Raw genomic sequence first — 27,975 nt, forward strand, 5'->3', positions numbered from 1 at the left:
TTAGGTTGACACTCTTTTGTAAAGTTGTATTCAATACACTTTGAAGAAAACAGAAAAGCTTTGGAACAAGAGGTAGGAACCTTGAGTTTTAGATTTGACTTTGTACTTCAGCCATGGTTTGTGCAGCACTCATGATATACTGGGTGTGTTGCTGAGTGGTTTGCATGGATTATTCCACCTCTAGGGGCAGAGGACTGCTATATTCATAGTCTCAGTTTACAGCAGAGGAAATTGAGGCTTAGAGCACTTGTTCAAGCTTACACCAGTAGTTGGCAAGTAGGTTTTAGATTCCAGGGCCTGCACTCTGAAGCACTGTGCTGTTCTGCCCTCTGTTATAATTAGTAATTGTCCATATGCATCCTTTGAAGATGACTTCTGTGGAATATGGGCACAGGTCTCAACTGTATGGACAGTTTTACAAAGTGCAGAATAGGATAGTTGCTACTATTTGCATAAATGTAAGAACATGCATATTTGCTTGAATGTGGATAAAATACCCTTGGAAAGATATGCAAGAAACTGATAACACTGATTACCTTCTGGAGGAAGATTACACCATGTGACCTTATTACCTTCTCAAAAAAAGTGTAAAGTGTAGACTTTATACATTTTGTGTAAGTGGCCTTGAAAGTTCTTGCCTTCTAAGGACCTTATTTTCCTCATTGTGAAGTGTAGAAGTTGAATAGATGACATGTTCCTATCTTTATTGTTGATACTATATAATGGATGATTTCTGAGTCTAGTTTGAAAAGATCAAATTTATGTTATGCCTATTTTATATTTACCAATTACAGGATTCTTATACTTTAATTTTTGAAGATTTGTGAGTATAAAAGATATATAAAAGTTTGATTGTTTTATATGTTCTTGATTAAATGAGCTTTTTGTGTAATGATCATTTACCAGGCTATAAAATGTACTAAGCATTTCATCTTACTAATGTAGTGCTGGATACAGCCAGGTGGATATGTTTAGCTACATTTTATATAATAGAACAAAAGTTTGAATAGGTGTAATCTCTTTCTGGGCTCCAGTGAGAATCTCATTCTTTATTATGTACTGTATACTGATTACTCAGCTGGGGTGAGGGTTGCCTGCATAAAAGTATCTCCTCAGGTTCATAATTGCTGTCTTAGTCTTAAATTGGATTTGACTTAGTCTTAGTCTGTTCTTGGTCTTCATTGTTTACTATATATTTGCTGTTCATGCTTTGGGCTTACGTGGATAATATTTAAATTTAGGCAGTTTGCCATGAGATCCAAATATAAAAAAGCAATGATAAATTTAAATAGTCATTTCATATAACTTAGATCATTTAATTTGTCTTTGAGCTGTCAGTTACTCTTAATCAGTGCATACAATCATTTGTTAGTTCAGTGAGCATTTGAGTGCATATTCTTTGCAAAGAAGCTAGTCTCTGCCTTTCAAGAAATGATACTAGAGTAAGAATTAATCAGGCAAATATGATATATGATAAGTGTGTGATTGAGTCCTCTGGGAACATATGGAAGGGTCATCTAACTTAACTGGGGGAGGAAGGGTCTGGACAAGAAGGGCATTCCTAAAGGAGGTTACTTGCTTGAAATCTGAATTTTAAAAGGATGCATCCGTGTGAGCAAGGTGGGTAGGAGGACCATCCAGGGCAAAGGTGAGAGCCTGTGTAAGAATCAGAGGCAAGCATGTGCCTGTCATTTAGGAAATGTCCAGTAAGCTGGAGTATGAGAATCTTGACAGGCATGTGGGGGATCCTGATTATAAGGAGGACATTATATAGTGCCAGGAGTTGGCTCTTTATGGCCATTGAAGGTTTATGTTGGAAGTATTATGAACAGTTTTTTGCTTAGCGTGATCGACTGGTTGCTCTGAAGAATGGATTGGAATAAGACAAGGGGAGAAGCAGAGAGTCTGCTAAATGAGACTGTTGCAGTAAATAAGTAATCCAAGTGTAACCTTACAGTGGTCAAAGAGTAGGCTAATGTAGGTGGGGTAGACGTTTAGGAGGTCGGCTCTAGAGAGATGCATTGGTTGGGGTGATAGAAAAAAAGGAATTATGATATCCAGGTTTCCGGATTGTTCAAATTGTCCATGCTATTCCCTGAGATAGTCCAGAGAAAAATCATTTAGGGGAGAGGGACAGGTAGAGAAAATATGACTGTCTTATTTCTATAAAAACTTCCTGATTCTCACTAACTTGTTTTATGTAATAATTTGTAATCTGTGAATTCTTCCCTTTTATCTCAAATCCAACATACTTTCCTAAATGCAGTTTAAACGAATCTATTCTTGGTCTTCATTGTTTACTATATCTTTGCTATTCATGCTTTGGGCTTACGTGGATAATATTTAAATTTAGGCAGTGTTCCATGAGATCCAAATATAATTGGATCAGTTATATTTAATTCAATTTAAATAGTCATTTCATATAACTGTATTTTTTACTTTGACAAAGCAGAAACTTGCATTTTGATTGTGAGAAACCATATATTAGGTAAATAATGGTGCCAATTGCAATTTAATTTTTAAATCAAGTATAAACCTTTGGTAAGACATTTGATAAACTCCCCTTTGGTAGTCTGTGGATCTGTATCAATTGTAAACAATTCAAACTAACATAATTATATCTATTATACATCAAAATAACTGTCATCATTTTTTTTTCCATCTTTAATTCTTTAATGCAGAAAGGATCATTATATTGTTTCAGGATAGCTAACTCAGAAATAACCAAAGTTTCGGCTGGGCGAGGTGGCTCACACCTGTAATCCCAGCACTTTGGGAGGTCAAGGTGGGCAGATCACCTGAGGTTAGGAGTTTGAGACCAGCCTGCCCAACATGGCGAAACCCTGTCTCCATTAAAAACACAAAAATTAGCTGGGCATGTTGGCACACGCCTGTAATCCCAGCTACTCAGGAAGCTGAGGCAGGAGAATTGCTTGAACCTGGGAGGCAGAGGTTGCAGTGAGCCGAGATTGCGCCTCTATACTCCAGTCTGGGTGACAGAGCCAGACTCCGTCTCAAAAAATAAAAAAACAAAGTTTTAAAAGAATACTCAAAGTATTGTGAACCGCGAATAAAGGAGACTAGTACTTTAAAGTCATAAAGTCATTTTGGTTATAATTTAAAGATAGCACTTTATGCTATGATTCAGATAACTGTTCTGGTTTTTATTGGTTCAGATTTAATACTGGATCACATACTGTAATTCACCAACTGTAAGGAGCTATCAATTATAAGACAAATTATTTTATGTATGACTAGAAGAATAAATGCTGCCAATTAAACAATGCCATCTTATAACAATATTTTAAATTTATGCTTATGGAAAGAACTGTTTGAGACTTAGATATGCATTTTTGTTACATCATATTGCTCTGTTCATTGCCTTCCTGCATACATTAATTTCTTGAAGATTTTAAGTGGAATTTAAACTCAGTATTTGTAGTAAGTACCAAAAATGCTCATAACACAAATGAAGTGTGCTAGACCGTTCTTGTGTATGTATGATCATGCTGACTGGCTGATGGTAAGACTCCATCAATTTTTAGATTCATCCCTCTTTGAGAGAGATTCAAATGTGTTTTCTTATCAGCTTGCTGAGATATGGGCCAAAGGGAAAGAGGAAGGGGTGAGGCCTAAAAGATGCCAGCAGTAAAATGGAGTAAGACTCTATTATATCAGGAAAAGAGGGATCTACTGACTGTTAGGATTCATGGCTTAAATGATAAAGTAGAGCCATTGATTGAACAGATTGATGGGGAGGGATAGCAATGGGTTGAAGATGGGAAACGGAATTTCACTTTGTCCCTGTTACTGAGATGCCATTTAGGTGATGGATTGGAGACATCTAAATGTCAAGTAGGTAGCTGCCTGCCTGATATTGGATGTGTACATAAGAGGGTTCTGGAAACAGTTATCTGAGTCACAGCATAAAGTGCTATCTTTAAAATCGACAGTTTCAGCCGGGTGCGGTGGCTCATGCCTGTAATCCCAGCACTTTGGGAGGCCAAGGCAGGCGGATCATCAGGTCAGGAGATCGACACCATCCTGGCCAACAAGATGAAACCCTGTCTGTACTAAAAATACAAAAAAATTAGCTGGGCATGGTGGCCCATGCCTTAGTCCCAGCTACTCGGGAGGCTGAAGCAGGAGAATCACTTGAACCCGGGAGGTGGAGGTTGTAGTGAGCCTTTAGTGTTTTAAAGATAGCACTTTATGCTGTGACTCAGATAGCTGTTTCCAGAGCCCTCTTATATACACATCCAATATCAGGCAGGCAGCTACCTACTTGACATTTAGATGTCTCCAATCGAATGCCTAAATGGCATCTCAGTAACAGGGACAATGTGGAATTCCGTTTCCCGTCTTCGACACATTGCTACCCCTCCCCCATCAATCTTTTCAATAAATGGCTGCACTCCAGCCTGGCGACAGTGCAAGACCCTGTCTCCAAAAAAAAAAAAAAAAACCAAAACCCAGAAAACAAACCCCACAGTTTCCTCCTGCATAGAAGGGAGATAATCTGATCTGCCCTTAAGGTTTTAGGTTTAGCTTAGAGTAGTGCCTGGAGCATAGAAAGCTCTCAATACGTGTTTTCTGCTATCATGATTGATCTCCATCGTCATCTATAGCATGGGCTGTAGAGATAGAGACCTTAGTTTGAATTTAAGCAAGACTTACAGCAAGTTATATAATTATTCAAATTTTTTTTTTTTTTTTTTTCTTTGAGATGGAGTTTTGGTCTGTTGTCCAGGCTGGAGTGCAGTGGTGTGATCTCTGCTTACTGCAACCTCTGCCTCCCAGGTTCAAGCAATTCTTATGCCTCAGCCTCCTGAGTAGCTGGGATTACAGGCCTGTGCCACCACTCCCAGCTAATTTTTGTATTTTTTAGTAGAAATCATGTTTCTTCATGTTGGCCAGGCTGTTCTCAAACTCCTGGCCTCCAGTGATCCGCCCACTTGAGCCTCCCAAAGTGCTGGGATTACAGGCGTGAGCCCCTACACCTGGCCCAATTATTCAATTTGTCTGTAAACTGGAAATAGTAAAACCGAGCTCATGGGTAGTATTCTTAGTACTCGATGAAAAAGAAAAGCAAGGAAGCATCTCTAGTGGGAAGTTATCTGTAGTAAGTATACAAAATAGAGTTAAGAGATATATTCTAGGGCCAGTTGAGGAGGCTCACACCTGTAATCCCAGCACTTAGGAAGGCCAAGGCGGGAGGACTGCAGCTTGAGACCAACCTAGGCAACATAGTGAGGCCATGTCTCTACAGAAAATAAAATAATTAACTGGGTATGGTGACACATACCTATAGTCCTAGCTACTTGGGAGGTGGAGGCAGGAGGATCACTTGAACCCAGGGCTCTGAGGTTACAATGAGCTCTGATCATGCTACTGCACTCCAGCCAGAGTGACAGAGGGAGACCCTGTCTCTAATTTAAAATAACGAAAAAGACATATTCTGCTCTTTAGCAGTTTACACTTTAGTTGCAGGAAATAAGTCCTAAACATGTATGTGCAAGATTAACAATACAGAGAAACTTGTGAGAAGTTGACATATGAGCTGTCTAGGTAACAAGATAAGATTGAGAACCACATAGGAGACCCACTTCAGTTTTTCTCTTGATTAACTGTGTGATGCTGGGCAAGTTGTTTACTGTCTCTGAGACTCAGGAGTTTCACTTATAATGTGAGAGTTAATTGGGCAAGATGATTTCTTAGGAAACCTCCTTTTTGAAGGGTTTCTTAAGGTGATATAAATATTTAGAGGAAAGGCGATTACTCCAGAAAGCTTGGAGGAGATGGGACTTGAGAAAACACAGTGGTTTGATTAAAAACTACAAGATGGCACAAGAGTCTTTTGGAATTTTTGAAGGTATCTGTTTTGTGTGTTACAATTAGGAGGCATTAGCTGTATTAGTCTGTTCTCATGCTGCTAATAAAGACATACCCGACACTGGGTAATTTATAAAGGAAAGAGGTTTAACGGACTCACGGTTTCACATGGCTGGGGAGGCCTCACAATCATGGTGGAAGGTGAAGGAAAAGCAAAGGGACTTCTTACATGGCAGCAGTCAAGAGAGCATGTGCAGATGAACTGCCCTTTATAAAACCATCAGGTCATGAAACTTATTTACTGTCATGAGAACAGCATGGGAGGGACCCACTCCCGTGATTCAGTTACCTCCCACCAGGTCCCTCCCATGACACATGAGAATTATGGGAGCTACAATTCAAGATGAGATTTGGGTGGGGACACAGCCAAACCACATCAATTAGCTATATCCTTACATTTTCCTGCTTCATTAGTTATGAATTAAACAACTATTTGAGCTCATCCTCTGTGTCCGTTTTCCTTGCGCAGGGTTGTCTAGGACAGTGGTTCTGGGGATTGGCTTCAGGATCTCATTATAGTGTTAAATACTGAGGTCACCAAAGAGCTTTGTTTATCAGTATTTACTATATTAGAAATAAATTTGAGAAATTAAAATAACTTAATGAAAAGTTACTACATGTTAATGTATTTTTTGTGTAAAAATAACTGTTTTCAAAAACCAAATTTTAGTATTAAGAGTAGTATTTGTTTCACATATTTGCAAATTTTGTTAATATCTGTCTTAATTGAAGGTAACAATTCTCATATCTGCTTCTATATTCAATCTGTTGTGATTTATGCTTTGGTTGAAGTATATTGAAGATAGTATGGCCTCACAGATATATACAGTTAGAAAAGGAAGAATATTTTTGTATTCTTTTTAGATAATTACGAGTATTCTTCTTTGATGTTCCACAAAACTCCACTCGCGATTATATAGGTTAGTTGCATATGGACTCTGAATCCTTATTAATGAACTTACAGCACTCTCTGTTATAATAAAATGCATTGGTTTATCTTGCCCTTTGAATGAGTTCTTTATCTTTTATCCATACATGCTTTTGTACTCACAGACCCCTGAAAGGGCATTAAGGAATCCCAGGGGTTCCTAGGTCACACTTTGAGAATCACTGCTGTTATCTGCCTCAGAGAGTGGTTACTACTTTAAGGTTATGGATATTTTTAGCGTGGCAGAGAAATTTGGCCTGTCCTGTTAAGTGGTTATGTGAATTTATATTCCCACTAGCAGCATAGGGGAGTTCTAGGTATGCCACTTCTTCAGCACTTCATGTGAACAGATAGTGTGAATTTTGCTAACCTGTTAGTGTGAGAAAGGCCCTTTGAGGTCTCTTGTGTATATTTCTGTTGGGTTCTAGTTATCCAACTATTTCTATTCCATCCGTCCACCCTCCTTCTTCCCTCCTGCTCTCTCCCCACCCCTAATGGATTTAGCTGCTTCTTCCTTAGTCTGTTCTTTCCGTATGGTTGTACATGCTGTGTCTTTTTCTCATAGCCATTACCTCAGGAATTTTAATATGCATGCTTAACAGGGTAATCAAAACACAAGGATTTTAGAATGCTTTAATTCAGTCACTCACCCCCTGACTTGTATACTGTTGTTTCCAAAAACAGTTGTGTTTTTTTTTCTTTTTTTTTGGACATTCAAATTAGTGTTATTTTTGTATAGTTCTTTTAACAAAGACTGCAGAAAGAATATGTGAAGGCAAATTCTAGAAGTCACTGCAGAATGTAATGTTGCATATAACTCAAATGTTACATATTTTTCTATATGTTATCAAATAATATCAAATGAAAATTTAAATTTTTGCTACTTATCCCAAAACATTAATTAAATAGAATTAGAAATATTAATTTCTTGAGGAATTAGCAATTCATTGAATATATTTTATGCCAAAGTCTAATTTTATTTTGACTTCAGAAAAGTCAAAGAAGGGTTCTATTATTCTAGGACCTTAATCACTGTAACTTTCATACAAGGGACCCAGTTTAAGTGGGCTAATATCTAATGCAATGGAAAATAAATTGAGCATCTTTTTAAAGTGTGTATTAGCACTTTTTGGAGTACTTGCTATGTGTTACATAGAGTATCTTCTTAATCTCTCAGTGACTGCCCTACAGGATATTGGTATTATTATCCCTCTTTTATTGGTAAAGAAAATGCAGAAAAGACATAGGTAATTACTGATTGCCAGGAATGGGGTTTAATTAATTCATTCATCTAGACTTTATTTTGAAGCAATATCTGTTTGGAAATATTCACAGCCCGGTCACTGAGAAATGGTAAAACTTCCACACTGTGTTACTACTGTGTTGGCTATCTGTTGCTAGATAACAAATTATCCAACGTTAGCAGCTTAAGTAACACACATTTATATGATTTCACAGTTTATGGGGTTAGGAATCTGGCCATGGTGTAGCAGGGTCTGCTACTTACTGCAGAGTCATGGCCTGCAGTCAAGATATGAGATAGGACTGCAGTAGTAGTGCTTGAGGGCTTGGCCAGTAAAGGATCTGCCCCTAAACTTACTCAGTTGGCAGTGTTTAGTTCCTCTTGAGGTGTTAAGACTGTTGGCCAAGGTCTTCCCTTGGTTGCTTCTCACACGGGCCTCTCACATGTCACAACATGGCAGCTTTTTGCTTTATCAGAGCCAGCAAGTGAGAAGCTGAGAGGGAGTGCTAGCATCATGGAAGTCAGTTTTTTGTGACCTAATCAAGGACGTGACAGCTTATCACTTTGGTCATACTCTGTTTTTTAACAAACTTTTATACTGAAAAACAATAGGCCTAGGTTCATACCTCTCTTACCTTATACTAGGATAAATTCAAAATGCATCAAAGATTTAAATGTAAAAAAAAAAAGGCCAGGCATGGGCTGGGTCAGTGGCTCACGCCTGTAGTCCCAGCACTTCAGGAGGCCGAGGCAGGTGGATCACCTGAGGTCAGGAGTTCAACAGAGTGAGATTCCATCTGAAAAAAAAAAAAGGCTGTGGCTGAGTGCAGTGGCTCATGCCTGTAATCCCAACACATTGGGAGGCCAAGGTGGGAGGATCACGTGAGTCCAGGAGGACAACATATTGAGAACCTGTCTCTACTGAAAACAGAAAAAATTAGCCGGGTTATTCTGTTTGTTAAAAGGAGTTACCAGGTCCACCTCATGCTCCAGAAAGGCATGAATACCAGGAGGCGAGGATCACTGGGGGCCATCTTAGAAGGCTGCTTACCACAACTGCCAACCTGGTGTTTTTATTTGAGGTACCAGAAGAAGAGGTGCAGTCATACAGAAGGCGGATCATCTCTTTGAACAAGCCCCTATCCCATAGCTATTACGGGTTATTTTTCCAGAAGCTCAGTGACCAGGATACATAGTGAGAAGTAAAAACTATAAAATATTGTTACAGGAAGGGATTTGGCTGAAAGAGTCAGAAATGTGAAAGCCCTAAGGAAGAGAAAGGATGTCAAGAAACATGAAAAAGGGAAGAATGAGGGAGTTGTCAGCAAGGGCCATTCTCTACATGCAGGTGTAGAGAAAACGAGGGGGTGATTGAGAGGAGTCAACAGCCTCATGGTAATAATAAAAATCTTCATCTCAGACGGGCACAGTGGCTCACATGTGTAATCCCAGTGCTTTGGAAGGCAGAGACAGGAGGATCACCTGAGGCCAGGAGTTGGAGACCAGCCTAGGCAACATAGTGAGACGACCCTGTCTCTACAAAAAATAATAAAAAATTAGCTGGCTGTAGTGGTGTGCACCTGTAGTTGCAGCTACTTGGGAGGCTGAGGCTGGAGGGTTGCTTGAACTGAGGAGCTGGAGATTGCAGTGAGCTAAGAACATGCCACTACACTCCAGCCTGGGAGACAGAGCAAGACCCTGTCCCCTGTCTCTTTAAAGAATTAAAAAATCGGCCTGGCTCGGTGGCTCACGCCTGTAATCCCAGCACTTTGGGAGGCTGAGGCGGGCGGATCACAAGGTCAGGAGTTCGAGACCACCCTGGCCAATATGGTGAAACGCCATCTCTAATAAAAATACAAAAATTAGCCGGGCATGGTGGTGGATGCCTGTAGTCCCAGCTACTTGGGAGGCTGAGGCAGGAGAATTGCTTGAACCCAGGAGACGGAGGTTGCAGTGACCCGAGATTGCACCACTGCACTCCAGCCTAGGTGACAGAGCGAGACGCCATCTCAAAAAAAAAAAAAAAAAAAAAAAAAAAAGAATAAAAAAAAATTTAAAAAATCCCCCAAAACCCTAATTTCATCTCACTTGACTCTCTTTGAAATTCTCAGGCTTCTAAGGAAGGAAGCCCTTCGTTTCTCCAACTCCTTTCTTACTTCCTTGGAAGAATCCTCTCTCCCTCTTCCCCACCTCTCTTCTGGCCTCACAGAGGCCTAGATGACCTGAGCTCACTCCCTCTTTCCTGTTCCCATTACCTGAGCCCTCCAGCCTCTGTCCCGAGATTTAGGGCTTCTCCTCTCACCTTCCAACAAGAAAAATTGTGTGGAAGAAATTAGACTCCAATGTTTGAGAGGAAAAAAAGGTGCAAATTCGATCCTGAAGAGGCAGTCAGTCTTTGATACATTCTATCTAAGAGGGTCGGTAGTATACTCATAGGAAACAAGTTATCAGTAAACTTTTACCCAGAGCAAAGTGACAGTGCACACACATTCATACTCTCTCTGATGGGGTTTATCCGAAGTATTCAAGACCACCCTAAGGATGATAAAACAGACAGAGACAAGCATGTCTGACTCCAAACAACACCCTTAAACTGGATGATGCAATCGTTCAGGGAAACCCTCCCCCAGAGTGAGTGGAGGTTACCAATTCCTAGTTACCTATGAATACTTCAAGTCCTGTTCTTCAGAAGTCAAGGGTTAAAACAGACAAAAGAGAATAGCTAAAATATCCTAAAACACAAAATGGACAAGTATAAAACCCTTACCGAGAAATAATATTGATAAAGTTTCTCATGTGGAGTGTTCTGTCCCACCAGGTTGGTAGTGGGAGTGTATTTTAAAAATTAATCCACTGAAAGGAGTATGATTGACTCATTGACGAGGGAGATTTCTAGAATTAACTTTCCCTTGTCTGTACCTAACCCAAAATTGGAACCCTTTAGTTATAGTTTCCATCTTACTAAGAATACTAAGATTTCAAAAATTATTAAATATAAACTACAATCTTAACCTCCCCTCCCTCAGGCTTAAAAAAATGTAGCTACCTGGTTTTCTGAGATAATTATTTTTTGTCTGGAGGAAGAAATTGTTAAGAGTCCGTGTGCACAGGGCTGGGGTTGGGAGTGGGGATGAACTGTAAGTAAAAACAAGGGATCTTACTGGGTGATGGAAATGGTCTAAAACTGTGGTGATGGCTGCACAACTTGGTAAATTTATTTTAAAAAAACATAGAATTTTACATTTGAAATGAGCAATTTTATGCTATATAAATTATGTCTTTATAAAGTTGTTTTAAAAAGAGGCAGTGTGCAGATCTCTGAAAGCCACATCATGCACCTTTTAGTAAGGTATTACTCTTATTTCCTTCTAAATTCTTTCTTGTACTTTAACCCTTGTGGTATCAGATCTTTTTTTAAATCTTACAACCTCTAAAAAAGCTTGCCCCTTCTTTCAGTTTTGCTATGTGTTTCATTATTTTGGTTATTTTATACTTAAAAAATACTTAGGAACTATAACTAGAAGGCAAAATAAATAAAACTCAATTTATTCTGCAGAGCTATATGTAAGAAAGTGAAAAACGTACTTTCCTTCCTCCATTCTTCTCTTCCTTTCACATGCCTACATGTATTTGCTTCCTGGTAAGTTTGCGGGACCCAGGTCTTCTGAGTCTAGATCTGTTGTTCATGCTCATGGACCATATCGGTAGAAATCAGGGGCCTTCCCTGCTGCATCTAGTCATCAGACAAGCCAGTTTTTCCAGTATCTCTTTACCCTTTTTACCCAATGAACTTAAGTATTTGGAATGGTTTACCCTTGTGTATATTACAGGTATCAGATTTAAGAGATTAAAAACTCTGCTTAGTTTTTTATTTTCCTTATAGCTCAAATCTAATCCAAGTGAAAATGAAGAAAAGGAAGCACAGTCTCAACTTATAAAATCTGATGAAATGCAGCGTTTGCGTTCACAAGCACTTAATGCTTTTGGAAGTGGAGATTATACTGCTGCTATAGCCTTCCTTGATAAGATTTTAGAGGTAAGTTTCTTAGATACTGCAGTTGACTAGCCTAACACTTATTGTAAAGCACATTTATATACTTTGACATGTCACATACCACAAAGACCTAGACAGGAGAAAATCAGGTTGGTCCTTGGGCTTTTGCCTCTTAAGTATAAAATAGTGTTCCTAGAGAACAAAATTTGGACTGAAGTTTTCAGTAAATGTACTGAGTGTGCTGTGGCATGAGAGTTAAATATGTTTATAAATTGCTTGCTTTGCTATTTTAGTTGATTTTGTATTTTTTGGGGAAGAAAACTCTAGCGGTTAGATAATGGGATAAAAGATGAAAGAGATGGTTGGAGTAAAAGGAAAAATGATGTTCGGGAGGAAAGAGGAATGTTTAGAGGAAAATTTCTAGAGAATAAGGCAGATAAAGAGTTGATAGTATGTGCTTGTAGTCCTAGTTACTTGGGAGCTGAGGCTGGAGGATCACTTGAGCCCTGGAATTTGTGGCTGCAGTGAGCTGTGATCACTCCACTGTACCCCAGCCTGGGCGACAGAATGGGACCCTGCCTCTAAAAATATTAATAATTGGCTGGGTGTGGTGGCTCATGCCTGTAATCCCAGCACTTTGGGAGGTCGAGGTGGGTGGATCACTTGAGGCCAGAAGTTTGAGACCAGCCTGGCCAACATGGCAAAACCCTGTGTCTAAAAAATAATAATAATAATAATAATAATAATAATAATAATAATTAGCTGGGTGTGGTGTGCATGCTTGTGATCCCAGCTACTTGGGAGGCTGAGGCGCTTGAACCTGAGAAGCGGAGGTTGCAGTGAGCCACTACACTGTAGCCTGGGCCACAGAGTGAGACTCCGTCTCAAAAAAAAAAAAAAAAAAAAGTTAATAATAATAATGGTTGATAGGATCCAGAGAGTTCTAGCTAGGGAAACCTAAGTCTAGGTTTCCTTGCCTCTGAAGGATTTAATGACAACTGATTTCCGAAGGAAGTCTACTGAAATATTCAAATGGAAGCAGTCGTAATTCACATTTATTTATGATTTTCACAGTATTTTGATATACAGTTTCATTTAATTTTGGCTCTAAACTTATGATGTATGTAGAATGCGCATTTTGTTGATAATTTTACAGAAGATATTGTGATATGGTCCAGTAGAATTCATGTTTTACTGGGTTATTTTGCTTATGCTTTTTTAAGGAAATACAGTTTACATTTTTACGTTCCCATAGACTATCCATTTTGACTTAGTTTATTGTCCATGATATTTATGTATAATGTTGATTTTGATATTTTCGTATATGTGAAAAGCTGATACGACTTTAGAGCAGCTCTAAGAAATATGCAAAGATACTTCCACCAATTATTGATGAGCTCTTGGGTTTATGATTTGAAGAATACTATTGTGTTTACTAAACCCTTATGGACTTTTTGGTAAAATAGGAATGGTGAAGCCTCAACCTCCTGCCCTCTCATGGTATTTTTTCTTTCTTTCTTTCTTTTTCTTGATATGAGGATTTACTTTTAAGGAGGTGACATTTACAGAAGATAATTTCTTAAAAAAGGTTTATGTTTAGAGACTGGGTCTCTCTCTGTTACCTAGACTGGAGTGCAGTGGTGCGATTGTAGCTCACTGTAACCTTGAACTCCTGGACTCAAGTGATCCTCCCATCTCAGCCTCCTGAGTAGTTGGGACCACCGGTGTGTTCCACCACACCCAGTTAATAATTTTAAACTTTTTATAGAGGTGAGATCTTGCTTTGCTGCCTAAGCTGGTCTGGAATTACAGGCATGAGCCACTGTGCCCAGCTAAGAACTAATGTGGTTATTAGCAGAAAAAAGTATTTTGCCAATGTAGAACCTAGGTTTTATTTTTTGACTACAAATTAGAATTGTTGATTAAGTATAAAAATCTGATAACAGAATATTCTCTTCAAATATGCTTCACTAGGAACAACCCTCCAATAGTAAATGCTATGTTTTCTTATTTTCAGTGTCTTAGAATTATATAATCGAAGGAGGTAAGAAAAGGGCCTTGTTATTATATATATCTCTTCCCCCATTAGAATTCATTTACAACATTTTTGGAGAAACTATTTTGTCACATCAGTTTTATCACATTTAAATTGTATCAGATTTTAAAATAATATTTGCAGTATATAAGTCATCACATTAATTGAGAATGTTTTATGTTGATAAATATGTAGATAAAAAATACATGGAATGCAACAATGAATGCATAATTTATTCTTTCTTAAAGTCTAGTTCTTTTGTTCCTCAAGGTTTGTGTTTGGGATGCAGAACTACGGGAACTTCGAGCTGAATGTTTTATAAAAGAAGGAGAACCTAGGAAAGCTATAAGTGACTTAAAAGCTGCATCAAAGTTGAAGAATGATAATACTGAAGCGTTTTATAAAATAAGCACACTGTACTACCAACTAGGAGACCACGAACTGTCCCTCAGGTCAGTTCTAGTGACACACATGTCTGATCTTTTTTAATTGTTGGCAGTAAGATTACCTGATCTTGTTTTAACATTTTAATATTAAATTAATAAGATGATGGTGGTTAAGGCTGTTTTTATATTGTATATCCATTTATATATTTTGTGTTATTCCCAAGTTATTTTAATTCCACATAGTTTGTTTTCATGAAGCTGCTTATTAAAATAAACAGGAAGGCTCTTATATTTGTAGAAACAAAATGGAGTGTTTACTATATAATGCTAGTAAGTCATTTTAATTTGAATTAATAAATGTATGCATGTTACAATGCCACATATAAATGTATATAATAAATTATAAGTCTCAGTATGGTTTATTGTTTAATTGTTGCAAACAAAAAATACTTCTGTTGTGATTTCTGTGGAAAACTAATTGATTGTTTTGACATGGAGTATTTTCCTTTTTTAAATACATGAACAGTGAAGTTCGGGAATGTCTTAAACTTGACCAGGATCATAAAAGGTGTTTTGCACACTATAAACAAGTAAAGAAACTTAATAAGCTGATTGAGTCAGCTGAAGGGCTCATCAGAGATGGCAGGTGAGAATACGGTTGTTCCAACTGTCCAGCCATTCCTTATGTGTGGGGCTGTGGGCACAAGTGAACTACAGAACTGCTCTTTTACTTCTCAGCCATTGAGAGTTGGGTATTCTAGATAGCCCTGGGCCTTAGCAAAACTACCAGAATTGGACATTTTTGGATTAGGGAAGAATATAAATAATAGTAACTGTGTAGTATCCTTACCAGCAGACTTACTTGTATTATAACAAATATTTATTATCTCCTATATCAGGCACTGAGCTATGTACTGAGGGTGCAGACTTGAACTTGACAATAGTTTTTGTTCTTAAGTTTATAGCATTGCGTGGGAGACAAATATATAAATTGATTATTAAAAGACAATATGATACCAAAGTGATAGAATGTACATAGGATAATTGGAGTACCAAAGAGGAGTATTTACTCCAAACCAGGATGGTAAAGGCAAGGAGTAAAAGAGAAGCTTTTTTTTTTTTTTAGAGAATATGATATATATTTAAATCCTAATCCTAAAGAATAAGTAAGAGTGGACAGAAGTAAGAGGCTGTGTCTGTGTGAGTGTTGTTTGTAGGGGGTTTATAGGCTGGGCAGGAGGACTGAAAAGAGTAGAGGGCACTGCAGACAAAACTGCCTAATAGAAAATAGGCTCCAATTCCTCTACTTTTAGTAGCTTTGTAAGTTGCCATCATGAGAATGCTTTACTCGGTCTCCCCCAACATCTTGCAGACTATAACTCCTTGCAAAACTATAGTACATTGTCACAATCAGGATATTGATGTGGGTGCAGTCAAGATACAGAATAATTCCATCCCAACAAGGACACCTCATGTTGCCCTTATAGCCACACCTACTTCCCTCTTGTTCCTATCCATTCCTTAGCTTGTGGCAACCACTAATCTATTCACTTCTAGAATTTTGTCATTTTAAGAATGTTACATAAATAGAATCATACAATGTATAAACTTTTGGGATTGGTTTTTTTTTTTTTTTTTTTTTGAGACAATCTTACTATGTTGCCCACCTGTTCACAGGTACAGTCATAGTACACTCAAGTGATCCTTCTGCCTCAGCGTCCTGAGTAGCTGGGACTTCGGATGCCTGCTACCACAGCTGGCAGGATGGGCTTTTTTCCCCCTCATTCGAATTGTCTGGAGATTTATCCATATTGTATCAATAATTCCTCCTTGTTTACTGTTGAGTAGTTTCCATGGTATGGATTTACTGCAGTTTGTTTAACCATTTATCCATTGAAGGACCTGAAGTTGGGAGTTCGAGACCAGCCTGACCAACACGGAGAAACCCTGTCTCTACTAAAAATACAAAATTAGCCGGGCGTGGTGGCGCATGCCTGTAATCTCAGCTACTGTGGAGGCTGAGGCGGGAGAATCACTTGAACCCGGGAAGTTGAGGTTGCGGTGAGCCGAGATTGTGCCATTACACTCCAGCCTGGGCAACGAGCGAAACTCCATCTCTAAAAAAAAAAAAGTTTTCTGTTTGCAAGTCTGCCCTTTTCAGGTCCTCTGGCTAGACAGAGCAGACTTCTGCAGGTTTTTGTTATTGTCATTCTGTACCTGTTGGCATTTCTGCATTGCTGGAATCTTCAGCTCCAAGTCTGGAATATATGAAACAAAAGAACCCAGGGAACGTCTTACCATGTTTTTCCTCAGGTCCTGAGTCACTAGCTAGTCTGTCTTCTCTCCTCCTTTGAAAGTTTTCTATTTTAAAAAATATACGTATAATTTCTAGGGTTTTTTAGTTGTGCTTAGCTGGAGGAATTGGGACAAATACATCTATTCCACTTTCCTAGAAGCTGGCTTTTTTGTTTTCTTCAAGTTCCAGGATGTATGTGCAGAACGTGGAGATTTGTTACATAGGTAAACATGTGCCATGGTGGTTTGCCGCACCTATCAACCCATTGCTTAGGTATTAAGCCCAACATGCATTAGCTGTTTGTCCTGATGCTCTCCCTCCCCTTGCTGCCTGCCCCGCACAGGCCCCCGTGTGTGATGTTCCCCTCCCTGTGTCCATGTTCTCATTGTTCAGCTCCCACTTCTGAGTGAGAACATGCAGTGCTTGGTTTTTTGTTCCTGTGTTAGTTTGCTGAGGATGATGGAGAAGCTGGCTTTTATTTTAAATGTTTTAGTTAAGCCTGTGTTTTAACACATCAGCATATTTACATATGAAGATTGTAACTCTCTGGGAATAGTGTGCCACCATGGCATAGAAACATATTTTTTAGTTTACTGTTGTTGAGGAGAATAACTGAGTATATAACAGGATTAGTACTTTTTACTGGTTTAAAGAAAATGCTGAAATAGCTTTTATTCTTAGAAAGCTTATACAGTTGGGAATTTAATCAGGTACCTTCTGTGTGAACTACATTGTACTTTGTTGTAAATACTGACATTAATTATATAAAATGGCACATAATGGGTTCCATTATTTTCATGGAAGTGTTTACTGACCAAGAAATAAAACTTGATCTCTGTATTGTTCAAGGTGCTCAGTGTAAGTCAGACTTCAACAGGGTGTTTTACTCAGGTTCGGAATTCTGAGCTTGTTTCTGTCAGGAAATTCTTCTGGTTTGATTGGTACTCACAGGTATGCTTTGTTCTGTCCATCTGCATCTCCTATGGTCATATGTTTTTATTTCCTAACTCTTAATTATGGAGTGTACCTTCTATGGGACTCTAGATTAATAAGGGAAAAGCTGAATCTGAAGCCATGAGCTCATCCAATTGGATTGATTAAGCAACACATGGTGAAGAGGGGAGGAGCCTTTCTATAGCTCTGGAAATCAAATGTCATCATTTCTTATCATGATTTGCTCATTTCTTAGATACACAGATGCTACCAGCAAATATGAATCTGTCATGAAAACAGAGCCAAACATTGCTGAATATACAATTCGTTCTAAGGAGAGGATTTGCCACTGCTTTTCTAAGGTAACAGTTGACTTGTTCCCAGAAATGTGAAAACTCAACATGTGGAATACCAACCATAAATCCTTGTCTCACATTTCCTTTTAGGACGAGAAGCCTGTTGAAGCTATTAGGGTTTGTTCTGAAGTTTTACAGATGGAACCCGACAATGTGAATGCCCTGAAAGATCGAGCAGAGGCCTATTTGATAGAGGAAATGTACGATGAAGGTAAATCTTTAAGGATTTGATTTGCAGTACCGAAGTGTTGATTAGGAAATTATCACATTTTAAGCTTCCTTTTCCTTAAAACAAGTTTACCAGAGTACCTGGAAATGTTGACAGTTTTAGAAAAATGGCAGAGAACTTGAAAATTACTCTTCCATAGTGGAACCTGAAAGGTGGTATACCGTGTGAGGAAAGAGTTCTGCCATTGAAACCAGTTCAGTACAATAGAAAAATAAATATTTTAGCTTTTTTTGTAGAAAGTTAGGAAAAAAAATAACAAAATAGAAAGTTTAAATTGTAGCTCTCATGTTACCCAGAAGTAATCACTGTTCATTTTGCATTTATCTTTTCCAGCTTTTATCTATGCACATATATTACTCTATATTTTATGCACATATACATATTCTCTGTTTCTCCCTCTCTCTCTATATATATATATACTCTCTCTCTCTCTCTCTCTATATATATATATATATATACACACTCAGTGTGTATGAAACATAAATACAGAAAGCATACATACATGTCATATATCCCTAATATAAAATGATCCTCTGTGACCCCAGGCTGTTTAGTAACATAGGACAGCTGCTACCCTATTTTGTTCAAGCCGAATGAAATAACAAGAGATTCCTGCCAGATGTTGTGAGGACCTTGGATAAAAGCAGTGTCCTGTTTTTGGAAGATAACTATAGCATATACAGTAATATACAGTTTTTGAAAAATAGAATCCATATATATATGGATATATATATAGTTTTGTACCTTTTTTCATGTGACACTAAGTTATGAACATTTAAATGAGACAGATTTTTAAAAAAATAAATGAGCCTTATAAGCCCTTATTGCAAATATTTTGTTTCAAATTCAGGTAAAGCATTTTAAATCAAAAACAGTAATTTTCTCTTACAGTTAAATGAAGGGTTCGAATGGTAAAATTTGGTTCGTGATACTCTTTTTAAGGCAAAACTGGTCAATCTCTTTTTCCCTGCTTTCCTCAATTAGAAAAGAATCTTGCTCCTAAGCAAGTTCCCAGTTTCCAGGGAATGATGACAACCTGGTCACTACTATTTGTGGGACATCTTGTGGGGGATTCAGACCTTGAAGTCTCTGAATGAGGCTTGAAATGAATGCAGTCAAACTGATATTTTAATATTCATAAGTATGCTTCAATAAGGCATGTAATCCACATAGAAAATCCCTTTAACATGCTCGTTCTCTTTCCTTTTGAGCTACCATGTCTACTTGGTGAGATGGTTTTACTCTAGGATTTGCATTCCAGTTAGTTTTCGGAACTCTTTATCAAAGATACTTTTGTCATCTGTATGTAAACCCTTAGCTCTCACTGCGAAATTAGAGGAGCTACAGAAGAATATAAAGAGCTTAGCTGTTAAAAAAAAAAAAAAAAAGGCTAAATCTTGTAGAATGCTAAGTATAATCTGAAAGATGCTTTTGGAACTTGAATGTTAAACTGACTTGCTTTTTGGGGAAACCTGATGGCTTAATTCTGGAAGAAAAAGATGCTTAGTGCTAATTTAATATAATTGATCTGGGTTTTTTTTTTTTTTTTTTTTTGGAAATGGAGTGTTGGCCTGTTACCCAGGCTGGAGTGCAGTGGCATGATCTTGGCTCACTGCAACCTCCACCTCCCAATTGCAACCAATTCTTCTGCCTCAGCCTCCTGAGTAGCTGGGGTTACAGGTGTGTACCACCACGCCTGGCTCATTTTTGTCCTTTTAGTAGTGATGGGGTTTCACCATGTTGGCCAGGCTGGTACCGAACTCCTAACCTCAAGTGATCTGCCTGCCTTGGCCTCCCAAAGTGCTAGGATCAATTGGCCCTGCCCAATTGATCTGTCTTTGAAGTCTGTTGTTTCCTTGAAAAAATTCTTTTCTATAGGAATTTATTAAAGAGAGAGAGAGAATGGTTGCCAGCTCTCTAAATTTGCAAAAGAAAGAAAGAAAGGAAAAGAGCCTGTATAACTGAAACTGACAGGTATTACCTGACTTGTTTGGATTGGAATCAGAGGTTTGGTAAATGATGTAAATTAATAATAATCTTACTTAACTAAGCTAAATAACAGTATGTCTTCAGTTGAAATCTTGAGTTAGAAATATGCTTTCCATATTCTTCTGCTTCCTGGTTTTACCTTTCTTAAATAAGCAATTTAAAATGATGGCAGGTACATAACAAAGAATGAATAGGTTTAGGTTAGTGAATAATGGAACATGGACATTTATTAATTTGGGGCTTATGATAGAATTATCAGGAAACAGGGGATTCCACTCAATAGAAAGCAAGTAAAGTAAGACTTATTTGAGGATGCCTCTGAGATCTTGAAAAATCAAGGGAAACTCTTCAGATCTCTACATGTCTCCATTTTAATAGCTTTTGAGAGGAAAAAACTGATATTGAAGCAGTACTAAAATATTGGCAAAGTTTCTTTGAATATAGGGGTAACTCAGGTGTCCTTATGAAATGATCAGTTATATTTGCTAGAACTTAAGCTGTGTGAGGGCAGAGACCTGTGGCTGTTATATTAACTGATGCATTCCTGGTGCTTGTGCTGGCACTCATCTTTGCTGAATGAATGAAGGTAATTTATTTATTATGCAAAAGTCATAGTGCAGAGTATGGAATTTAGAATTAGTCCTGCCTTTGAGTCTGGCTTTGTGCAGTTATTCTTTTTTTCTTTTTTTTTTTTTTGAGATGGAGTCTCGCTCTATATAGCCCAGGCTGGAGTACAGTGGCATGATCTCGGCTCACTGCAACTTCCGCCTTCCTGGTCCCAGTTCAAGCAGTTCTCCTGCCTCAGCCTTCCGAGTAGCTGGGATTACAGGAACTGTGCCACCATGCCCAGCTAATTTTTGTATTTTTAGTAGAGACAGGGTTTCACCATGTTGGCCAGGCTGGTCTTGAACTCCTGACCTCGTGATCCATCTGCCTCGGCCTCCCAAAGTGCTGGTATTACAGGCATGAGCCACCGCACCCGGCCAGTTATTCTATTTTTTATTTTTAATTGTGGTAAAAGATACAATATAAAATTTACCATCTTAACTATTTTTACGTGTATAATTTAGTAGAGTTAAATATGCTCACATTGCTGTGAAAAAGATCTTCAGAACTTTTTCATCTTGCAAATCTGATCTCTGTATCCATCAAACAGCCGCTCCTTTTTACTTCTCCCTTGGCCCCTGGGAACCACCATTCTACTTTCTGTCACTATGAATTTGACTATGCTAGATCCTCATATAATGGGAATCATATATTGTTTGTCTTATTTTGCCTGGCATGTTTCACTTAGCATAGTATTCCCCAGGTTCATCCATGTTGTAGCATGTGACAGGATTTCTTTTTAAGGCTGAATAGTATTCCATCGTATGGATATCTCACATTTTGTTTATTAATTCATCCACTGATGAACATTTGTGTTGTTTCTGCCTTTTGGCTATTGGAATGGTGTTGCTATGGATATGGGTGTGCAAATATCTCTTTGAGACCCTGCTTTCAATTCTTTTGGATATTTGGATATCTACCTAGAAGTGGGATTGCACAATCATATGCTAGTTCTTTTTTAATTTTTTGAGGAACCTCCACACTGGTTTCTGTCATGGTTACACCATTTTACTGGTTTCTGTCATGGTTACATCATTTTACAATTTTACCAGCAGTGTAAAGATTCTGATTCTTCCACATCCTTGTCAACAGTTTTTTTTTTTTTTTTTTTTTTTTTTGAGACAGAGTCTTGCTCTGTCGTCCAGGCTGGAGTGCAGTGGTGTAATATGGGCTCACTGTAACCTCTGCCTCCTGGGTTCAGGTGATTCTCCTGCCTCAGCCTCCTTAGTAGCTGGGATTACAAGTGTGTGCCACCACACCTGGCCTTTTTTTTTTTTTTTTTTTTTTTTTTTTGTATTTTTAGTAGAGATAGGGTTTCACCATGTTGGCCAGGCTGGTCTCGAACTCCTGACCTCATGCGATCCACCCGCTTCAGCCTCCCAAAGTGATAGGATTACAGGTGTGCGCTACCGTGCTCAGCTGGTCAACATTTTAGATTTTCTGTTTTTTTGATGGTAGCCATCTTAATGGGCTTAAAGTGGTACCTGGTTTTGATTTGTATTTCCCTAATGATTAGTGATGTTGAGCATCTTTTCATATGCCATTTGTATGTTTTCTTTGGAGTATGCCATTTATTTTTGCTATATGGTTTCAATCAAGTCATTTGTTACTTTTTACTCCAGGTATCTGTAAAATAGGAATAAGAATAGTACTTATCTTCTAGAATTGTGGTGGCTATTAAATAAGATGATTCTCAGAAAGTGCTCAGCAACATCTAAATCTGTGATTTCCACTATACTCATTTTCAGGTTGTTTGGAACTTGCATTGACTTTTCTGTATAAACAATATTGTGTGGGATATCTAGCTAGCTTCTTGGACTAACCTGTGACTGCTGCATGAACTCCATTTGACACAGCTGTTACTGTAGGGTTACTAGTAATATCAGTAATTCTGTGAATAGGGCCAAATAGAGTGCTTTCTCTGGATGAAGGCTGGCCTGGGCAAAATTGTGAAAAAGGTAAAGTTTATCTTTTGATTCCCTAGGGTGTTGTCCTGTTCGCAGATTCTTGTGCCCTCCTGCTTATCCTGGAACTCCACCCTGTTGCACCACCTAGGCCCACCCCATCCCGCAGAAGTATTCTGTGTTCAGAATTTATACCGGCCAGGCGCGGTTTCACGCCTGTAATCCCAGCACTTTGGGAGGCTGAGGCAGGTGGATCACCTGAGGTCAGGAGTTTGAGACCAGCCTGGCCAACATGGTAAAACCCCGTCTCTACTAAAAATACAAAAATTAGCCAGGCATGATGGTGTGCACCTGTAATCCCAGCTACTCGGGAGGCTGAGGCAGGAGAATCACTTGAACCCGGGAGGCAGAAGTTGCAGTGAGCCGAGATCACGCCATTGCATTCCAGCCTTGGCAACATGAGCAAAACTCAGCCTCCAAAAAAAAAAAAAAAAAAAAAATATATATATATATATGCACACACACACACACACACACACACACACAGACACACACACACACACACACACACACACACAGACACACACACACACACACACACACACACACACAACACCTCTGCATCAGCAGTCTCAGCCCCCAACACAGCTGCGTTTTAGTAAGAGTGGTCAAATTTAAGATATTTGTTAAAAACACTGATTGGTTTCTATTCCTTATGAGATAAACATTTTTAACCCAAAGGAGTCTGAATAGTGGAACTTCAGGCAAGTGCTTGTGCCATCAGGTCAGGCAGCCTACGAGGGAGGTACTGGGGCAACAGGCCTGCCTCCTGGGCGTGAAGGAGACCATTCCCTCTAGCAGATCAGATTTCTCATGGCTGATGCTTTTTTTCAAGGTTGTTAACCAGGGGTTCCTGGCTTCTGTTTATGTGGAGGAGAAGGGGAAGAGATTGGTCTTTGTTGGAAGATGATGATTGTATTTAAGATCATAAGTAAATGTGACTTTATAAGTTGGAGGCTGCTTATATATTGCCATTCTTTATACAACATCATAATAACCATGGACACATGTAATCAGAATCTATAAAGCAGATGCTTCTGAAACTTCCACCTCTTGAAATAAGTGCATCTACCTTAGCTCAGCTAATTAGTTGGAAGCAGGTGGTTAGAGTAAATGGCTAGTCCTTTGCAAAGACAGTCAGTGGGATATGGCATGTAGATTGATGAAGTCCTTTGGCTGTACATTTCCTGAACTGTAAAGTCATGCTTGCAGTTTTTATTCACACTCGGGCCTCTTAGCCACAGCTGCAGACTTCTCATTTCTTTTGAAAAGTGTGTGGTTACAAGGAAGACTACATAGCTACCTGCTGGTTTGGGATTAGCACATTTGCTGACCATATCAGTTGGGTAAAACATTGTACTCCCTCTGGTGCCAACTCTGTGAACCCATGAGCGTAATATGTAGGTGAGGAAGTAGGAAACAGTTACAATAGTCAAGCAATATTATTCAGAAAAAGATATAAGACGGATTTCCAAATTATGAAAAGCTTAAAGTGTTGGAAGTAAAAAGTGCTAAGGAAAAAGGATCAAGAAGGTCACTTCAGGTGCATAGCTGGGACAGATGCTTAGAAAGCTGTGGAGGGGTCCTTTGCCTCTCCCAACAGTGACAAGACACATTTGATTTAGTGCAGAGGGTAGGTTTGGATAGAGAAAGTCAGTCATAGATACGTGTTCATTTTGGCTTTTTGTTAATTGACAAGACTGTAATTTCCTATGACTAATGAGTGAGATCTCAAGTAATGAAGAGGCTTCTTTAAGAAAGGAAAAAAAAAAAAACCCCAAGATTTTTCATCATCTTAAATAGAAACAGACTAAGTATATGAACGAAGGCCTATATTTGTATCTGCCTACTCCAGTGTTTTGAATAGAGTTGGTGATATTTCTTAACTGTTGATAAAGTACAGCACAAGATTTAAAATCTCATAATTCAACAAAACTACAATTATTTTCTTCTTATTTTACTGTTAGCACTTTTATCTCTTTTCCCCTATAAAAATGTCAACAGTGCCTCATATGTAATAGATGCTAAAAATAAAGTCAACAAAACAGATGTATAGAGCATGTTAGTGTATCAGATTCAGTTAGTGTGCAGGACAAATTATGTGTATAGAATTAAACATAGTATCTCTCTTCACTGTTTAAATAGGCCTAAAATATAATGGCTAGACTTGCCCTCAGATTTGATGTTAAAATGTGATCTAGTGTAGGAAGTAGTTACCTCAGTGGGAGAAGCTGACTTTAAATTGTTCAGCCCTCTTTACTGAGCTCACAGCTCTTGTACACTTCTGGGCTCATAATGAGGCTGTATCCTAAGGGTTCTTAGATATAAGATCTTTCCCTTTGTTGTCTTAAGGATGAATATGCATAAAACATAGTGGCAGGAAACTTTTTATTTTCATTGTTTATATTATGACAGTCTCACAGCAGGTAGACATTCCCCCCAACATTTTATTATGAGAAATTTCAAATAAAGAGAAAAGTTGAAAGAATTTCACAAGGAACACCCATGTCCTCACCATACAGATACTGAAGTTAACAGTTTACTATGCCTTATTACGTTTATCTGTCTCTCTAGCCCTCCATTTATCCATCAGTTCATCTTTTTATGGTGCATTTAAAAAAAGGTATTTGGTTTACTTTTCCTCCAGATACTTCAACTCGTATATCATTAACTTGAATTTGTTTACTGTCTTCCATTTTTTCTTTCTTTAGGGATAATTTTAGATACAGTAAAATGCACAAGTCTTAGGGATACTATTCCTAAGGTTTGATACCCATGCAACATGTTAAAGCAACAAATCATTCATGACACTTGTTAAAGACAGTAAGTCAGACTTTATTCAAGAGGGACTATGGTGACAGGTAGAGGGGCCACTGCAATGGGATCTTGCACTGGGGAGAGAGATTGGGTTTGACTCTGACTCCAGCAAGGACAAATGGGGATTTATAACCAAGGAGCAGAGTTGGGGGTCAGTGGGTGGGATTCTTGCTAGTTAAGGTCAACAGACTATGTGTTGAAGGCAGGCCAGGGTCATATGCAGAGTGGAGGGTGAGGAGTGTGACAGATATTGGTGGGGAGGGGTTTCCCTAAACTGATTTAGCAGGATTCTTGCTCAAGCTGGATTCCACAGGAACAGACAGGGAAGCCTAGGGTCTGGATCTAGTCAGAAAGAGGACTCAGAGGAGCTAACCAAATTTTTGGTCAAAGGAGATAATCTTTGTTTAACCCAACTCCTGTCAAGATATAGAACCTTATATTACCCTCTTGTCTCTTACCAGTCAGTCCTCATCCCACCCCCTACAGGCAACTCTGTTCCGATTTTCTCCATCATGGATTAGCTTGGCCAATTCTAGATCTTCATATAAATAGAGCCATGTATAGTATGTCCTCTTTTGTATAAAGCTTCATTTCTTCAGCATGTTTTTGAGATTTATTTATGTTATTACATGCTTTGGTAGTTTATTCCTTTTTATTGATGAAGAGCAGAAGTTGGCAAACTTTTCCTATAAAGAGCCAAATAGTAACGTGGTCTCTGTTGCAACTACTCAGCTCTGCCATTGCAGTGCAAATGTGACCATAGATAATATGCAAATGAATAGGCATGGCTGTGTTCCAATAAAACTTTATTTTGAAAAACAGGTGGTGGGCTGGTAGCACTGTTATCACTTTTCCACTATAAAAAAGCAGAAGAGCATTCAGTATTTCACCAATAATCCTATCCTTGATGAAGGATATTTCATTTCATGCATATATCACACTTTATCTACTGTCATATTACCAGACATTTCAGCTGACTTTTTTAGTTATTAAAAAGAGCTACTATGAACATTATTCTAACGGGCTTTTTTTTAGATGTATGTTTTTGTTTATCTGCAAGCGGAATTGCTGTGTACGGTGCTTGCTCAGTTTTAAAAGAAACTGCCAGACTCTTTCTAAGGTAATTTATAATTTATACAGCTACAATAAAGTATGAGAGTTCTAGTTGCTCTACATCCTTGCAAACATTTTGTGTTCTCATTCTTTTTAGTTTTATCCATTTTGGTGTGTGTTAGTATCTATTGTGGTTTTAATGTGTGTTTCCTTGATGACTAAGGTTGTTGAATACTTTTCATGTGTTGTTTCTGTGTTTAAATATCTTACTTTGTGAAGTAAGCATTCTCCACATGCTTACCCACTTAAAAATATTTGCTGTTTCTTTTTGTTACAGAGTTGAACTTATTTATATATTTATGTTTTCCCCTTTATTCCATTAATGTGGTAAATTAAACTGACATTTCTAAAGTTAAATCAACCTTTAATTATTGGAATAAACTCTTCTTGGACAGGGATTTAGATATTGCTGGATTTGATTTGCTAACATTTTAAGAAGTGTGCACCTGTGTTCATGAGGGATAATTGCTCTGTAACTTTTTTTGGTAATGTCTTTGTCAGAGTTTAGTGTTAAGGATGTACTGGACTCAAACAGTTCAAAATTGTTCCTTCCTTCTCTATTTTCTGAAAGTCATATAAAATTGGTGTCATCTCTTCTTTAAAGTTTGAGAGAATTCACCAGTAAAACCATCTTGGTCTTGGAAGTTGGTTTTTGATTTTTTTTTTTTTTTTTTGGGTAGGATGGTTTTTGACAAATTTAGTTTGTTTTTTTGTTTGTTTTTGTTTTTGCTTTTTTTGAGACAAGGTCTTGCTGTGTCACCCAGGCTGGAATGTAGTGGCACAATTATATCTCACTGCTGCCTCAACCTCCCAGGCTCAAGTGATCCTCCTACCTCAGCCTCCCAAGTAGCTGGGACTACAGGTGCATGCCACCACACCTGGCTAGTTTTTGTATTTTTTGTAGAGATGATGTTTTGCCATGCTGCCCAGGCTAGTCTCAAACTCCTGGGATCAAGTGATCTGCCCACCTTGGCCTCCCAAAGTGCTGGGACTACAGGTGTTAGTCACTGCACCTGGCCTTATTTAGTTTTATTCAGTAGAAGGCTATTAATATTTTCTGTTTCATCTGTGTTAGTGTTGATAAGTTACATCTTTTAGGGAATGTTTCCATTTCTTGACATTGCTGAATTTGTTGGCATGAAGTTCATAATATTATCTTATTTAATGTCTATAAGGTCTGTAAGATGATTCCTG

The 27,975-nt window shown here is 38.3% G+C and overlaps 1 protein-coding gene across 1 annotated transcript in view; it reads left to right on the forward strand.

Annotated features, from left to right (window-relative positions):
* DNAJC3 (DnaJ heat shock protein family (Hsp40) member C3) overlaps nucleotides 1-27,975 on the forward strand; it is a 109,347-nt gene that overhangs the window by 60,201 nt on the left and 21,171 nt on the right. Inside the window, exons 5-9 of the mRNA XM_054447363.2 lie at nucleotides 11,947-12,099; nucleotides 14,363-14,544; nucleotides 15,005-15,124; nucleotides 17,964-18,069; nucleotides 18,154-18,274. Coding sequence (XP_054303338.1) covers nucleotides 11,947-12,099; nucleotides 14,363-14,544; nucleotides 15,005-15,124; nucleotides 17,964-18,069; nucleotides 18,154-18,274 — 682 coding nt within the window. The remainder of the gene's footprint in view (nucleotides 1-11,946; nucleotides 12,100-14,362; nucleotides 14,545-15,004; nucleotides 15,125-17,963; nucleotides 18,070-18,153; nucleotides 18,275-27,975) is intronic.

The sequence above is a fragment of the Pongo pygmaeus genome, chromosome 14 (assembly GCF_028885625.2).
Source record: "Pongo pygmaeus isolate AG05252 chromosome 14, NHGRI_mPonPyg2-v2.0_pri, whole genome shotgun sequence".
NCBI classification, from domain to species: Eukaryota; Metazoa; Chordata; class Mammalia; order Primates; family Hominidae; genus Pongo; species Pongo pygmaeus.